The 15,245-nt window shown below is 57.5% G+C and overlaps 3 protein-coding genes across 16 annotated transcripts in view; 1 reads left to right on the top strand and 2 right to left on the bottom strand.

Moving 5' to 3' along the window:
* Ttc16 (tetratricopeptide repeat domain 16) overlaps positions 1-14,829 on the top strand; it is a 19,450-nt gene extending 4,621 nt beyond the window's left edge. The window contains 11 exon segments of the mRNA XM_087183176.1: positions 70-113; positions 115-168; positions 247-388; positions 2,784-2,998; positions 3,561-3,808; positions 4,052-4,193; positions 5,055-5,220; positions 5,829-5,971; positions 6,114-6,306; positions 7,582-7,666; positions 8,229-14,829. Of these exon segments, the coding sequence (XP_087039302.1) occupies positions 70-113; positions 115-168; positions 247-388; positions 2,784-2,998; positions 3,561-3,808; positions 4,052-4,193; positions 5,055-5,220; positions 5,829-5,971; positions 6,114-6,306; positions 7,582-7,666; positions 8,229-8,809 (2,013 nt within the window). The 3' untranslated portion in view covers positions 8,810-14,829.
* Positions 8,920-12,458, bottom strand: Tor2a (torsin family 2 member A). Of its 4 annotated transcripts, none has more exons than XM_004849319.4 (5): positions 12,287-12,458; positions 11,502-11,767; positions 10,597-10,772; positions 9,862-9,989; positions 8,920-9,663 (listed from the first exon to the last, which is right to left on the bottom strand). In XM_004849319.4, exons 1-5 carry the CDS (start codon positions 12,435-12,437, stop codon positions 9,419-9,421), a joined length of 966 nt encoding a protein of 321 aa, XP_004849376.2. In that variant the 5' UTR covers positions 12,438-12,458; the 3' UTR covers positions 8,920-9,418. The 4 variants fall into 4 exon arrangements, with proteins under 4 accessions (XP_004849376.2, XP_087039301.1, XP_021117660.2 ...); XM_087183175.1 differs by having other exon boundaries at positions 10,597-10,769; XM_021262001.2 differs by having other exon boundaries at positions 12,275-12,437.
* The window catches only part of Sh2d3c (SH2 domain containing 3C), a 28,965-nt gene continuing 28,401 nt past the window's right edge, over positions 14,682-15,245 (bottom strand). For all 11 annotated transcript variants that reach the window (XM_004849309.4, XM_004849310.4, XM_021261999.2 and 8 more), the window contains one exon: positions 14,682-15,245. In XM_004849309.4, the coding sequence (XP_004849366.1) occupies positions 15,070-15,245 (176 nt within the window). In that variant the 3' untranslated portion in view covers positions 14,682-15,069.

The raw sequence follows: 15,245 nt of genomic DNA, 5'->3' as shown, positions 1-15,245 counted from the left end.
GCCCCTGGCAAGTGGCAGGTTCCACTGGGCCAGGGTCACCAGCAGGATCGACTGTCCCTGTGTCCCCAGGGCCAGTGCCTCTTTGAGCAGTGCAACTTCGAGGATGCCCTGACGGTTCTCCCAGGCCTGGGAGCTCCAGCCCGAGAAGCAGCACTTCTGGTACCGGAGGTGAGTGCCCGGCCTGGCGCCCTCTCCCAGCAGCTCCTTCCTGCCTGCTGTGCCCACCTCGCCCTCTGCCGCCCGCAGCATGGCCTGCCTCCTGGCCCTCCAGCGGCATCACGACTGCCTGGCACTCATCAACAAGCAGCTGAGGCAAGGGCAAGGCACGACCAACGCCGACCTCTACATCCTCCGTGCCAGGATCTACAACCTCTTCCAGACGGGGTGAGTGGGGCGTGCAGGGCAGGTGTGTGGGCCTCCCCAGCCTCTGAGCCCCGGGCGCGCCCCAAGATGACAGGAGGGCAGGGCTGACAGCCAGCCCAGACACCCCAACCCCACAGCATGCCCTCCGGCTTCCTCCCTAGGCAGAGGCTCCCGGCAGCCCTGCCCACTAAGCTGCCCGGCTGGGTGGCTGTCCCTTGTTACTTGGCTCTGGCTCTGTTCCAGCCCCGTGCTGGGCCCCATGGAAACCACAGGTGAGGAACCCTGTCGTCCCTGCCTTCCTGCAGCTCTCAGCCCAGGGGAAACACCCTGAGCAGACAGGAGCACAAGGAACGATTTAGCCTCAGTTGTTTGAAGTGCCAAGGGGAGGTGCCCTGGGGAACCTAAGGCAGCCTTTGCTCCTCCGGCTGTCTCTTCCCTCTCCCTCCCTCCCTCCCTCCCTTCCCATTTGGCTCCATGGACCCCTCCTCCCAGCCCCACACAGGCTGTGACACACACAGGGGAGGGAACAGCTCTGGGGCGAGGGAGCCAGTGTCCTGGGAGGAGGGAGGGGTGCTGGGCAGGGCAGGGAGGGTGCTGCAGTGTGAGAGGGCCCCCGGTCCCCAGGGCTTTGGGGGGCGCCCCCTGCTTCTGGGTCGTGAGCCGGGTGGGGGGAGGCCGAGGGCAGGCAGGAGCAGGAAGGCTCCACTCAACATCCTGTGCTCTGCCCGGCCTGGCCAGGAGATGGGGATGGGGATGGAGACGCTGGGACACACGGGAAGGTGGGCGGGTGGTAGGAAAGGGGCGCCCGCAATTCCAGAACAGGCCACTGCCCTCCAGAAGTCGCTCCTGGGGTTGGATTGAGTCGCAGGTGACTTGTCCCTCTGCTGAGGGCCTGGGCCCCAGTCCCCCACACACGAGTCAGTGGGAGAGCCGCCTTCGGGCCTGAGACGAGGAATTGTCTGCGTGCCTTGACCCCGCTGCGGTGGGCAGGTGAAGCAGCAGCAGCACTGCAGTGACTTGTCCAGGGCCACACAGCAGTTGTCAGTGGAGCTGCCCACCTACTCCAAAGCCCTGCCCCTGGCTTCTGCCATTGCCCCTCCCCATTAGCCCACACCCGCTGCCCACACTGTTGCCCGGTCCACCTCCCAGTCACTACCTGCAGGACACAGGCTGCTTGCTGAAACTGTTTGTTGACTGACTGGCTGACCTGCATACCCTGGGGATGCTTTCTGCTCACGCTCAGGCTTGACTCTGTTCTTGGTCAGTGCTGTCTTGGGCTTCAAGGTCAGGAAGCGGGAGAAGAGCACAGTCAGGCCGTTGAGGGGCCCTGCGAGGAGGTGGCATTGTCACAAACCACAAGGCCAGTCCGGCTCACAGGTCACATCTGGAAAGGGGACAGCAAGGGTGTGCTAGTTACTTCTCTCTCATTGCTGAGACCACATACCCAGCACCCAAAATTAAAGGGGAAAAGAGTTTATTTGGCTTACAGTTCATAGAGGTTTCAGTCCATAATCGGCTGGCTCCGAGGCAGGGACAGCAGACAGGCATCGCAGAGGAGAAACAACAGGGTGCACACAAGGCAGCAAAGGTAACAAGCGAGAGCCTTTAACAGCATCTTTCTGCCCATTTTATCTTACTCAGAGTACCGGGATTAGGGCAGTGCCAAACCATTCACTCATATGTAGTGGTTTAGTTTAGTAATCACACATCCCAGCTTCAACTACCTCTGAAAAAGCAACCCTCACCTCATCTGCATGAGGCTTTGGGGTGACATCTAAACACAAACCATCACAGAGGATGAGGCTGGAATGGGTCTTCCCACAGTGCTCCTTGCCTCCTTCAACTGGAAGGAGACAGAACAGTGTTCCAGAACAACCCAGTCCTGGCGTAGGAAGACTGTCCCCTAGCACTGTGAGACCGAAGGAAGAGAGGCAGGCAGGTCTAGCATGGCACAGATGTATAGGGAATGTTCTGACAGAAGCCCAGTCCTGAATGGCAGCTGGATCTCAGCAATTTGGGTCAGGAAGAGGGGTGTTTGTATGTGTGAAGATGGAAGTGACTGGCGGGTCTTAAGATAATAGCACAGTCAGGTGCATTCCTGGAGCCAGGGCCTGGTTGTAAAGCCAAACCCATGTAGCTGACTGCTGGTTTTATCTGTTTGTGTTTTGCTGGGAACCTTTGCCCGAAAAGCCAGCTAGGTTACTCGGGGGCAATCATGGCGGTTATGACACAAGATGGCTGTGGTCATGTCAAGCTGTGCTGTACGTGCAGACACTGCATAGGCCACAGAGGAGGGATGGTGTGATGCTAGCCCGCCAGTCCGCGTCCTGGAGACCGCCCCTCCTCCTCCCCACATTGGGCAGAGAAGGGCTTGGCTTAGCCCACTGGCACTCCTGATGCCCCTGATGGCACCCCTGCAGCCCAACTTCTGCTGTCAGGACCTGTGCAGCGCCTTGCTGTTGGATCCCAAGCCCCCACAGGCCAGGATGCTGCTCCAGATGATGGTGGACCAGGCCCAGGAGGCCCGCCAGGATGCTGGGATCCTGGCCATACAGGGCAGGCTGCAGCATGCACTGCAGCGCATCAACTGTGCCGTGGACAACAGCCCTCTGGAGCCCAGTCTCTTCCTCTTCCGGTGTGCAGTGGGGAGCTGCTGGCCCTGGGTCTCAGGCCCGCCCTTTGCAGCTCGCTGCGTGGACTCAAGAGAGTTCCTCAGCCTCTTCCCATCTGTGTCCTCCTCGAGCCCCTAGTCTGTCCCTACCAGGGTCCCAGCAGCATGGAGGTGGTCTCTGCCGCTGCTCCCAGAGGAGGGCCAGGCAGTGGGGCCCAGGCATCCTGGGAATCCTAGAAGCCCAGGCCTGTGGAGCAATTCCCACTGGCAGTCCCCACCTGCCCTCGGACTTACCATGTGATTTGGGGCCATTTAACCTCTGTGAGCCTGGACAGTGGGGTAAAACATCTGCTGCATGTACCCATGGACCTCGGTATAGGCTGCCATGCATCTGGCTCCCAAGAAAAACAGAAGCTATTTTTGAGAAAATTAGGGGCACAGGACAAACCTAGGCCTTGGAGTGGGAGCCGCCACCAGCGTCCCGGGGCCTGGGTCAGAAAGCAGGGTGAGCAGTGGCTTACCCAGCCACGCGCCACTCGGCGGGTGCTTTGGTCCTCCCTGCCACCTGCCGTGCCCTCCCCCGCAGGGGCATCTTGTACCGCCGGCTGCAGGAGGCTGACGCGGCAGTGGAGGACTTCCTGAAGGTCCTGGACGTGGCCACCGCCGACAGCCAACGTGACACAGTGCGACAGGCGCAGCGCCAGCTGCTGCTGACCTACAACGACTTTGCTGTGCACTGCTACAAACAGGGCGCCTACCAGGAGGGCGTGCTACTGCTCAATAAGGCGCTACGGGGGGAGCATCGCGAGAAGGGTCTCTACATCAACCGCGGCGGTGGGCGGGGAAGGGGGCTGGGGGCATCTGATGGTCTCCGTGTCCCAGTGTCGCCTTAGACAAACTGGGTACAGTCTCCTTAGAGTCTCAGCTCGGCAACCAGGAAAAGGTGCGCAGAAGCACTGAAAACTGGGACCACCTGTGTGGGTCTCAGCCCCCAGCCACCTCTGGCCGGGCTGGAGCAAGCGGGGCTGGGGCTCCCGGGAGCGAGGGGTTCACTCAGCCCCTGCCCTCCGGCCCTAGATTGCTTCTTCCAGCTGGGTAACCTGACCTTTGCGGAGGCAGATTACAACCAGGCCCTGGGTCTGAGCCCGCAGGACCAGGGTGCCAACACACGCCTGAGCATCCTGCAGGAGATGATGGGGTTCCGAGAGCAGAAGCGCAGGTGCGTGGAGGCGGGGCCGGCGGTGGGCGGGGCAAGGTGGGTGGGGCTCGGGTCTCCAGGCGGCAAGCTGCTTCTGACTACTCTAACTTCTGTCTATATTAATTTTTTCTCCAAATCTTTACTACAAATGCGTGTCTTCCTGCTGCTGATGGTAATTATGTTTTTAATATCATTGTAAGGTAACTGAAGCATTTAAATGTTCACTAATAATATAACTTATTGCAAATTACTCTAAAATGTACCTCCCAACTTTTCTGCCCCCCAAGATTGGTAATGATTCTTCCAGACTCTGAGCTAAGCATACTTTAACAATTATTATTTATGAAAGTAGGCTGATGTGAAACTTCTTTTCCCCAGTGTTGGGGGTCAAACCCAGGCCCTGTGCATGTGAGCCAAGAGCTCTGCCACTAAGCTACATCCCCAGCCCTTGTCTGTTGCTTTGCTTTGTGATGTTTTTCTACTCTTTAATTTGGCATCATTTAATCTTAGTCGAGTTAGTTTTGTTTGTTTGGTTTTTTTAGTACCAGGGATTGAACTCGGGTCCTTCCACTTTCGAGGCAGGCGGTGACACTACTGAGCTAAATCCCCGGCCCAGTCAAGTTAGTTTTTTCATTCTTAGCCACTGGGTTTATGATAGCGCCAGAAAGGCTTTCCCTACTCCAGATCAGAACTGGAGTTTCATACCAGTGTCTAAGGGTCAGGTCTGTCCAGGGTGTGGCTGGCAGGAGGGGAAGAGAGGGGCACGTTGTGGGGACCAGGGACCCTTGGTTTTCTCCCAGTCTTCACTGTGGGGACCAGCAGCCACCATCTTCCTGACACAGACCCCGTTCAGGGCAGTCTGGGGCCCTCTGTACCCTGCAGGCAGTTCCAGCGGGCTGAGGACCACTTCTCAGCAGCCATTCAGCACAACCCCCAGAGGGCCCAGTGCTACCTGTACCGGGCCAAGAACCGTCAGACCCTACAGGACATTTTTGGTGCCCGCCAGGATGTCGCCACAGTGCTGCTCCTGAACCCCAAGCAACCAAAGGTGGGTTCTTCCTGGGTCAGGAGGGCAGGTGGGCTCCAGAGGCAGATTTCTGTTTTTTTTTTTTTTTTTGGTACCGGGATCAAACTCAGGTCCTTGAGCTTGCAAGGCAGGCGGTGGAACCACTGAGCTAAATTCCCGGCCCTTCAGAGGCAGATTTCTATCCCTGAGAAATCTGACTTGATAACAATAACAATATTTATCAGTTGCAGCTCCTGATAACAATAAACTGCTAATGCCAGAACACTTTCTGTGAGCCAGGCAGAGTTCTTAACACATGAAACCCACCGCTCCCTCGAACCCTCCTCCCTTCCCTCCAAGCCCAATAACATCATCACCCTCAAACAGCGAGGCTCTGAGAAGGTATCCTTGCCCTGGCTCAGAGGTTGGACCATATCTGAATGGCTCCATCAGGCCTGTGTTGGAATGGTTCCTTTCTTATAATCTCTTGCTCTTTCCGGGATAAAAGGGTCGAGCCCTTTAGAAACAACTTGCAAACCCTCTGCATTCAGCACTGAGAAGAGCCAGTTAGGACTCTGCAATGCAGAGCTCCAGCCCTCTGCCACCTGCTTTGGCCCACACCTGGCTCTGGTCACCCTCTCTCCTGGCAGCTCTTCCCACTGATGACCAGCCTCTTTCCGGGCATGTCAGTGGAGGAGGTGCTTAGCAGCCAGGTATGCCACCTGGCTAAGCTGCAGCTGGAGCGGATGGTGGAAAGTGGCCTGCAGGCCAAGAGCCCACAAGGCATTGTGGGGTGAGCCTACGGAGTGAGGGCCACAGGGCAGTGGTGGGGCTGGCTACGGCTCCCAACTCCTAGGGCCCCACTGCCTAGTCCTTGAGGATGGCAGGTGGAGTCCAGGAAACCAACTCAGGGCCCTGGGGCCATGGCTTGGCAGCTTACTCATGGTTTGGGAGCTGGAGCACCACAAGGCCCAGGCCCTGAAGCTCTCCTGGAAGCTCAGATGGCCTCTGTCTGCGACCCCTAAAGAGCCAGAGCTCACCTCCCAGATGCTGCAGATATCCCTGGAAGACTCAGGGAAAGACACTGAGGCCCTCAAGGGGAAGAAAGCAGGGGAAGAGAAAGAACAGGTGAGTGGGACCCAGGTCAGAGCCTGGGCCCCTCAGGGTCTGGAACTGAAGTTGACTGCTGGCTTCTGGGACTGGCACATCTTGTAGGGGGTGGGGAAGGGACCAGAGATGGGAGGAGGTATAAAGACATGGGCCTCATAGGAAGGGATTTCCCATACTTCCCTGGGCTCATCTTCATGATTTGTGCAGTGTGCACTGGTTCTGAAGACATTGTGGAATGTAGCATAAATGCAGACAAGAGCATAGATCAAAAGTAAACAATTGGATGAGCAGTTGGATTTTCACAAGCTGAATGCACCATGACACCATTGCTTGGGTCAACAAAGAACATGTGCCTGGCTCCCAGAAGCCCTCGGGTGCCTCCTAGTGCTTCTCTGCCCCAGCCCAGCCACAAAGCTGCTCTGATTCCTAAAACTACCAGCCACCAGGTTTAGCCCCCACCCACCCGTTCTTCCCATGAATGGACAGATACGGGGTGGCCTCCTTTCGGAGCTCCTTTCCCTAAAATGGCATTTGGGAGACTTGTGCACATAGGCTGCCCCTTCCCACCACTTCAATGCGTGATCTCTTTATCTGTTCCCCTGCTGGTAGACCTTGAGTAAGCGCATGTCCAAAGGGCACTCCGCATAACAGGGGTGACTGCAGTACCGGTGTCCCCTGCAGGCCTCGGGGAAGGCCAGCCTTTCATTTTTCAGCTCACTTAGAGTAAATGCAGATGCACAGAGCTCCCATCTGTGTGGCCCAGGTCACTATGGCCCCACCCTCAGAGGATGCGAGCTGCCCTGGGCAGAGCTTGGGGCCCAGGACCCAGTGCCTAGGGGAACTGGTGCACTTGGTGCCTCCAGCTTGTACAGAGGGGCCGCAAACCGGCTTCTGTCCCCAGCTGAGTGGCACCAGGCAGGTGGCTTGGATGTGTGGTCTCAGAAATGGTCACAACAGCGGTCTCACCCCACCCTGGATGTGCTGGGAGGATGAAATGGGGCAAGTGTGCCAAGCAGTGAGCGGGTCTTCCACTTTGTCACTGCCAGTCCCTATGGAGCAGCGCTTTCGTTACAGAAGCCCCCTGGAGCTAATGGTGTGCAGAGGGGAAACCAGAGACCCGGCAGCCCCCTGAACACTGCCTTCCTCAGGGCTCTGTGCCTGTGTCGCCTGGCCACGGCCCTTGCCGAAGCCTTAGCCTGTCCATGAGGAGCTCCAAGCCCAGGAGAGATTGCTGGAGGTCCCAAGAGCCAGCTGGCCTCTGACTCCAACTGCCCATCCTGTTTCCTGCTGCAGGACCAACTAAAGCTCAGCCTTCACAAGGTGACGTCTGCATCGGACAGCTACCTCGACCGGACCTCCTCGGGCTCCGTCCTTGGCTGTAAGTCCCTGGTCCCCTGTGAGGCCCATGCAAGCCAGAGTGGCACAGTGGCCAATGGTCAAGGGTCACAAACTGGGCGTGGTGCCACACGTCTGTAATCCCAGCCCTTGGAAGGCTGAGGCAGGAGGATCGCTGTGAGTTTGTGCTACGTAGTGAGTTCAGACCACTGAACTACATAAGAAGACCCTGCCTCAAAAAAATCCAAAGCAAAAACAGTTCAGACATCAGGACCTGTGAACTTGGCCTCTCCTGTTGATGGCCCTGTGTCCTTGGGGAGCTGACTCTAAAGTGGAAGGCACAGCCAAACCCTAATGGAGGGCAGGTGGGTGGGTAGCTAAGCATGGGAAGGGCTGGGGCAGGGCACAACTGGGCAGGGGCTGAGCCCTGTGGGGGCACAGAGGGCAAGGGGCAGCCAGCAGAGGAGAGCCAGGTGGCAGGTTGCTGGTGTGACCGGCAGGTCTTCCCCTTCAGCTGTACAGAGCCCAGGGACACAGGGGTGCAGGCCAGGGAGCTTCCCAAGGCAGGGGTGGCCTGAGAACTGCCCTTGGCACACCCTTCCCAGTCAGGACGGCATCCACCTCAGAGATGGAGATGTCCACGCCTTCCCAGGAGTACAGGAGCACCTCCACCACCCCCGGGATGTTCTCTGACTCCTCGCTGCCCAAGACTCAGTCCTCAGATTCCGGGAACAAGAGAGAAGCCCTAAGCCCGAGCCATCGCCCCAGAAAATCCCAGGCTTCCCAGGCTCAGATGCAGAGCTCGTCCGAGGCCACCCAGAGCCAGGGCTCCAGTGAGACCAAGGCTGCCCAGGGTCAAAGGCAGAGGCCCAGCAAGATCAAGGCCACCCAGAGCCCAAGGCAGAGATTCAGGAAGGCCGAGGCTGCCCACGGCCAGAACTGGGGACGAGTCTAGGGTCCCAGCAGGACTAAGTCCAAGGGTTTCCATGACCCAAGTGGGAGCCTCAGCAATACCAAGGCCAACCAGGGCCAGAGCTGGATGCCCAGTGAGACTGAGGCTGTTGCCCTGAACCCAGGTCAGGGCACAAGCTCAAGTTCCAACAAAACTGATGCCATGCAGGGCCTGGGCCACAACGCCAGCAAGACCAAGGCTGGTCAGGGCCCTGACCATCATGCTGCGCTCTGAATGCCCGAGTAAGGCCCCTGCTTCTTGCTGGGGAGGGGACAGATTCTGCCCCCGACACCAGCACACAGCAAAGCTGCCCCCTTCTTGGGCAACAAGAAGCCCAGCCAACATTCCTGTTGTCCCATGGCTAAGTTTATTACACTTGTTCATTTACAAAATTAAGAACATCTAAGTCCAGGCCCAGGTGGCAGCTTGAGTCCCTCCATGCGTGGCCTGTGATCCTGGAACAAAGGCTGAGGAGTGGGGCTGGGGTCAGGTGCCAGAGCAAAGGGCTCGAGAAGGAGAGCCCGGATGGAGGGAGCAGCCACGAACCGTGGTCCCTGAGTTACAATTCACATGAAGCAGACCCAGGCTGCAGGTGAGGTCAAGAGAGTGAGCTTGCGGACGACCAGGGGTTTCCCTGGCGGAGGTTGCCAAGGCCACGGGGCCCACTCACTGGTTCAGAGGCTGGGCCCTTCCAGCCCTTTGTCCTTGGCCCCTCTTCATCTTGACTTTGTGTCCTGGGTCCCACTCTCCAGCAGGCTTGGGACAAGGGTCCCTCAGCGGAGGTCCCAGGCCTTTCCTGTGTGGCCCTAGCCATGCAGAGGAGGTGAGGATGCCAGCCCGGTGTCAGAGGAAGAGGGTAATCCGGGAGGCCACAGTCTTGCAGCCGTTGGAGGAGAAGAGCTGCTCGTCCTCGGGGAAGAAGGTGGTGCTGTCCAGCACGGCCTGAACCACCTCGTCCTGGGCCTCAAGCCCCAGCTGGGCCAGCTCATTCAGCACGCAGTGCCGCACATGGTGTCTCTGCAGCGGGAGGAAGGGGACCACCGCGTCCAGCAGGCGCTCCTCCATAATGCCCGAGCGCCAGAAGCCATCTGCAAGAAGGGCAGGGAGGGGACACTGTGCCTCACGAGCTCGTGCAAGTGGGGAGAGGCCAGCCACCGAGGGGCGGTGGAGGCGCGATGCTGGCCTTGCAAACTTTCTATTCTGGGAGGGCCAGGCCCACTCGGGGAGGCTGGCACTTGGGGTTCTGGGTGCGAAGCCACACAGACTGGGCCCCTGAGCCAACTCACGGTGCGGGTTGTCCAGCACGGCCCGGGAGACGATGGGCTCCAGCTCCTGCAGGCTGATCTCCTCACGTTCCCGGTGGCTGCGCCATGCCTCCAAGGCCACCTGGTTGATCTGCTCGCCACCCGTGTTGCTAAAACCAGGAGGAACACAGGCTGAGAGGCAGATGGGCCAGAGGCTCAGGACGCGGTCCTCCCTGGCACTGCTGCCCTGGATCAGGGGCGGGAGCCAAGCCCAGGAAACACCCCTTCCCTTCCTCTCCGGCTCCTGTAATGACCCTGTACAATGGGTTCCCACCATGCACTTTCCGGTTTGCACACACTTTAGTGCAAACTTAACTGCCTGGTCTCACCCAGCCTCCAAGAGGACAATGGCAATAAAATAAGGCTGCTCAGAAGATACAGAAGCTTGGACAGGTCAAGCAGTCTTGGCTGAGCAGACACAGTGAGGACCCACAGAGCTGGGACTAGAAGACCAGGAGTCCAGTCCCATGTGGTCTCAGCCACAAAACAACTCTTGATGCACCAGGGTTTCCACAAAGAAGTGCCAAGGACCCACAGGACCAAGCCCAGCATGCTTTGAGGGTGCACAAGGGGAGTCGCGAATGACAGCCTCACCAGCACAAGGGTGAGGGGCTGTGAGAAAGCCCGACTGGCCCAGTGGCGGGGTGGGGCACGGTACTCCACGGGGAGCACAGGCCAAGACCAGAGACTGCTGGACCTCCGAGCAGTGTCACCCACCTGATGAAGATGAAGATGGCTTTGCGGTAGTTGGTCCCATACACAACCCAGGAAGGACCCAGGAAAGGCCGCAGGACCTCCATCAGGCCTGGGGGCAGCTTGTCCATCTCATCGAAGAGGAAGAGGGAGCGGCCACAGGCAGTGAGGTTCCCCTGGACCCAGCTCTTAAGATCCTTCTAAGGGGAGAGACAGGCATACTAGGGGGGGCAGAGATACTCTCCCGACCCCAGCTTCTCCCCAAGGCAGGAACTAATCCCCTTCCCTGGGAGATACGGCCCCTCAGAGTGGACCAGCTCCTTCACGAGACTGACAGAGAAAGGGTGGCCCAGAAAGGGCCAGAGATTTGCCCATGGTCATACAGCCAGTCAGCAGGAGAACAGGCATGTAAACCTAAGCCCCCGTCTCCCTATCTGGGCTCCTTCCATGCTACCAACTACTTCCTACTCCCTGCTCCTTCCCAATGATATTGCCAGCCAGGACAGATCAGCCTAGAAAGTAAAGTGCCTTGCAGTCAGCAACAGTCAGCGGAGCTGGTATTCACGGCTTCCTCTACAGCACAACTAGGGCTAAGTGCTTCACAGGAAGAGGACAACGCAGACTGTCTGGCAAACAGAGGAGCTCAATAGGTAATACCTGCAACTGGAGAATCCCACATCCTTCACAACAACTCTGGCAGTAGGTGGCATAACTGCCTGCCACCTTGGAATCAGAGAACTGCCTCTCTCTGCCTGCCAAGTAGAAGCTGCCATTTCCAATCCCTGTTCAGGATGGGTGCTAAGGGCTGAGGTCCAGCTGGCTGTGTGGCTTGGGGCGAGCGACTCCCCTCTCTGGGCTCAGCACTCACTACTTGTGGTCCTTCACCTCACGGGGCCAGTGAATGGCAGTCCAGGATGTGTCCGGCCTACCTTGTAGCGCTCGATGTGGCTGGGGTGTGGGAAGTGAATGATGGGGGAGAAGTGGTGCACGTGGGGGCTGCGGAGGCCGCCCCGGAACAGGTACTGTGCCAGCAGGGAGCTGATATAGGACTTGCCGGTGCCGGTCCAGCCATGCAGGGAGAGGACCAGTGGCTTGTTGGGGGCCGGGTCCTGCACGAAGGCCTTCAGCAACTTCAAGACCAGAGCTTTGGCCAGATGCTGGCCAGCCAGATGCTGGGCCAGGTCACACTCCAGGCCTGGGGCCACAAAAGAAGTGTCAGAGCTAAGAACACATCCCTACCAAGGGAGAGTTCCAAGGGGGAAATCATATCTGCAGCCTGGCATGGGAAACCCTGGGTGTGGGACGCAGAAGGACACGGGACCCTTGGGGGTCTCTGACTGCAGGAGAGACCTCAGCCAGGCTCAGCTCGGCAGCGCCGCCACTCGGCCGTTCGCTAGATTGCAGCCTTAAGTGAGCGCGAGCTGAGTCGGGCCGAGACCTCTACCTGTCCCCAGGGCAAGCTTCTCCCTGGCCGGCCAGTACGTTCCGTGGAGGGCTGACACGACCCCCAGAGGCCCTGCTGTCAAGGGTCTCTCCATTCTGACAAGTCCTCGGGGATCCCCAACGGGCACCCCAAACCCTCGCCTCTGGTGCGTGCCCCAGGCTCTCGGCTTCTCTCCCAAGTCCACGGGTCCCGCCTGCGGTTGCCCCTCCAGGTCCACAGATGCTCCAGCCCAGGGCCTGCTCCCAGCCCCCAGCTCACCCGGACCCTCACCGGGCAGGTCTGGCCGGAAGTCGCATTCGCAGAAGGAGCCAAAGTTGCAGCGCAGCGAAGTCAAGTCCCAGGTGGCGGCCGCGGCCGAGACCAGCGTGAGTAGCCCGAGGAGCGAGCCCCAGGGCCGGCAGCTGCGTGTCGCAGCCGCCATCCGTAGGAGGCCGGAGCTCAGTCTGGGCCGCCAACCCCCTCGACCTGGGAACTACAGCTCCCACAGTGCACCGCTCCAGGGCAGCCATGTCCGTGGCCTACAACCCCCAGAGCCCCTCGCGAGCGTCTGCAAGCCACGCCCGGTCGTCGAGCCCAGGAATGGAAGGTGGCCTCCAAGGGGAGCCCGCGAGCCGTCCGATCCGGACTGGCGGGCAGCGTTTCCATGGCCACTGTAACTAGGGGACCATCACGGGAGCTCAGAAAGAATAAAGGATTATGACCACAAAGGATGATGTAACAATTGTAACAAAAACTTGTCCTGAACCTTGCGCCTTGCAAAGCGCCTTTTCCATGCCCTTTTTTTCTTTTATGTGACAAAAGAGAGCTCATTAATAGCTTTTGGTGAAGACGCATATGTGCTCTTAGTGTCAGGTGCCTTATATATCCCGTAATATAATACAGAGGAATGGTGACATTTCAGTGAGATAGAGGAACATAAAATGCTTTAGTCAGAAAATAATAAGGGGCCGGGGATTTAGCTCAGTGGTTCTGCTGCCTGCCTCAAAAGCACAAGGTCCTGAGTTCGATCCCCTGTACAAAAAAAAAAAATAATAAATGATCATTGACAATCCATTATATATGAAACACAGCTGCTCCCTCCCTAGCAACTGCTAAGTGTTTAATAGCAATCCTAGGAGTTAGGTTCCATTATCTGTCCCTATTTTATTGGATTTGGGGCCCAAGAGTTTAAGCCTCTTATCCATGTGTGCAGCTAGTAAACAATAGAACTGAACTCAACCCTAACTTCTGCCAAAGATGGAATGCACCGTGTCATGTTAGCAGTCTCTCTTGGTCAAAGGATTCAGAAGCAGAGGCCCTTGAGGTCTCAAGTTCAGGAAACAGGCTCCCAGGCCCTCCATCCTGGCTGGGGTCATGCTGATTTGCATTGCCTGCCTCAGCCTCTCCTACCTGCTAGCGGAAGGGAACTAGGGCAACTGCCTTCATGGCCCACCTCAGAGACCCTTGTCCTGGGCTGGGGATTTATTAGCTCAAAGGGACTGTGCCTGCCTGGCAAGAGCAAGGTCCTGAGTTCGATGCCCAGTACCAAAAAAAAAACCCTTGTCCCACCCACCAGGCACAGACATGTGTGTGTACACATACCCCATGACTTCTGGGGCAAATTCCCCAGTTTTGGGTTTGTTTCTTTTTTTGCCATACTGGAGATTAAACCCAAGACTTCGAACATGCTAGACATAGCTCCACCACCGAGCTACATCTCCAACCCTTTTCCCTTTTTTTTTTTTTTGGCACTGGGGATGGAACTCAGGACCCTGTGCTTGTGAGGCAGGCGGCAGAACCACTGAGCTAAATCCCCGGCCCCTCCAACCCTTTTTATTTTCATTGGTTTAAAAAAAAAATTTTGAGACAGGGTCTCACTGTGTAGCCTAGGCTGGTCTTGAACTCCCTATGTAGCCTAGCCTGGCCTTGAACTTGAACAGTTCTCCTGCCTCAGCCTCCCAGAGTGCTGGGATTACAGACATACATCACCGCACCAAGGTTTGTTTTTTTTTGAAACTGTCTACCTATGTATCCAAGCTGGCCTCAAACTTGGGATCCTCTTGCCCCAGCCTCCCAGGTACTTAGGATTACAGATGTGTACCACCACACCTGAAAAGAAATGACTAGTTCCCAGTATTAAGGAAAGAAAATGCAAGAGCCCCAGGTTGGGACAGCCAGTCTGTAGCTTTCCTTCTTCTGCCACTGTATCCCGGAAGTCCCTTCTCCCTCCAGATCTGTCTTCCGGCATAACTGGAACCCTAGCCTTCTGAATCCCTTCCACCTCAGTCATCTCACCCCCTTGGCGGTGTGTTTTGTGGAAACTGTTGCTGCAGCTTCCTGAAGGTGGTGGGGAAATGGGCCAAGAGAAGCAGGCCAGTCTTTCCCCACCGGGTTGGAATTTGCTGCTGTCATCCCCGCTGTGTGTAAGCTCCCCCAGGGTAGGGCTTAGGTTTGGGATTTATTGCATCCGAGCTCCAGGTCCAGTCTAGGATGGCCCAGGTGCTAAAGAAATATTCTCTGGGGGCCAGGGATTTAGCTCAGTGGTTCTGCTGCCTGCCTTGCAAGCACAAGGACCCAAGTTCGAGCCCTGGTACCAAAAAAAAAAAAGGAATATTCACTGAATGGCATTCTCCACCTTTCCCTTGAAAAAGTGCTTCCTTCTACCCGACTCCCCAAGAGTCAGAAGAAAGTCATAAAAGTTTATTATATGAAAGAAAGAACATGGCTCTGTACATCTATTTACAGACAGGCGGGCTTATTTACAGTGGTGCAGTGGGGTGGAGGCCTGGTGGCCTCCATGGCTCGAAATCAGGGAACCTCAACTGGAAGGGGGACAGCAGAAGCCAGTGGGAGGAACAGGGCCTCCTGTCCTTCCTGAGGGAGACTCGGTGAGCAGGTGGCAGTGGGACAGAGCCTAGAGTCACGAAGGACCCTGAAGGTGCAAGGGAGATCCCGGAGTGGAACCCAGAACATTCTTGGGCTGATCACAGTGTCCCTGGGGTGCTCTGGGGAAGGTCTGTACCCTTCTGTCCCCAGTGCTGCCTGCTGCAGCAGGAGGGAACAGTCCCTGGGGGTCACAGTTCGCTGGAGCGCACGGCTGGCTCTACTTTGTGGGACAGGGCGGTGAGGACCTTGTCGAACTTCTCGTAGCGCCGGGCCTGGCTGCTGCTGGCGCCCTGGCTGCCCCAGAGGAGGCGCATCTGGAACTCTGTGCTGAACACCTCCAGGAGCTCTGGGTGGGCCTGGAACC

Source organism: Heterocephalus glaber, unplaced genomic scaffold, assembly GCF_053883595.1.
Source record: "Heterocephalus glaber isolate CG9 unplaced genomic scaffold, H.glaber_assembly_v1.0 deba00001479, whole genome shotgun sequence".
In the NCBI taxonomy this organism is placed as follows: domain Eukaryota; kingdom Metazoa; phylum Chordata; class Mammalia; order Rodentia; family Bathyergidae; genus Heterocephalus; species Heterocephalus glaber.
Note: the sequence above shows the minus strand (reverse complement) of the source record. Positions and strands in the feature narration are given on the sequence as shown.

Excerpts from the sequence above, each read along its gene's own strand:
- Tor2a (XM_021262001.2), bottom strand. The coding sequence starts at position 12,437 with ATGGCGGCTGCGACACGCAGCTGCCGGCCCTGGGGCTCGCTCCTCGGG. Across the intron at positions 11,768-12,274 it reads CCTGCCCGGTGAGGGTCCGG|GCCTGGAGTGTGACCTGGCC; the intron begins GTGAGCTGGGGG and ends TTGTGGCCCCAG. Across the intron at positions 10,773-11,501 it reads GCCACATCGAGCGCTACAAG|AAGGATCTTAAGAGCTGGGT; the intron begins GTAGGCCGGACA and ends CTCTCCCCTTAG.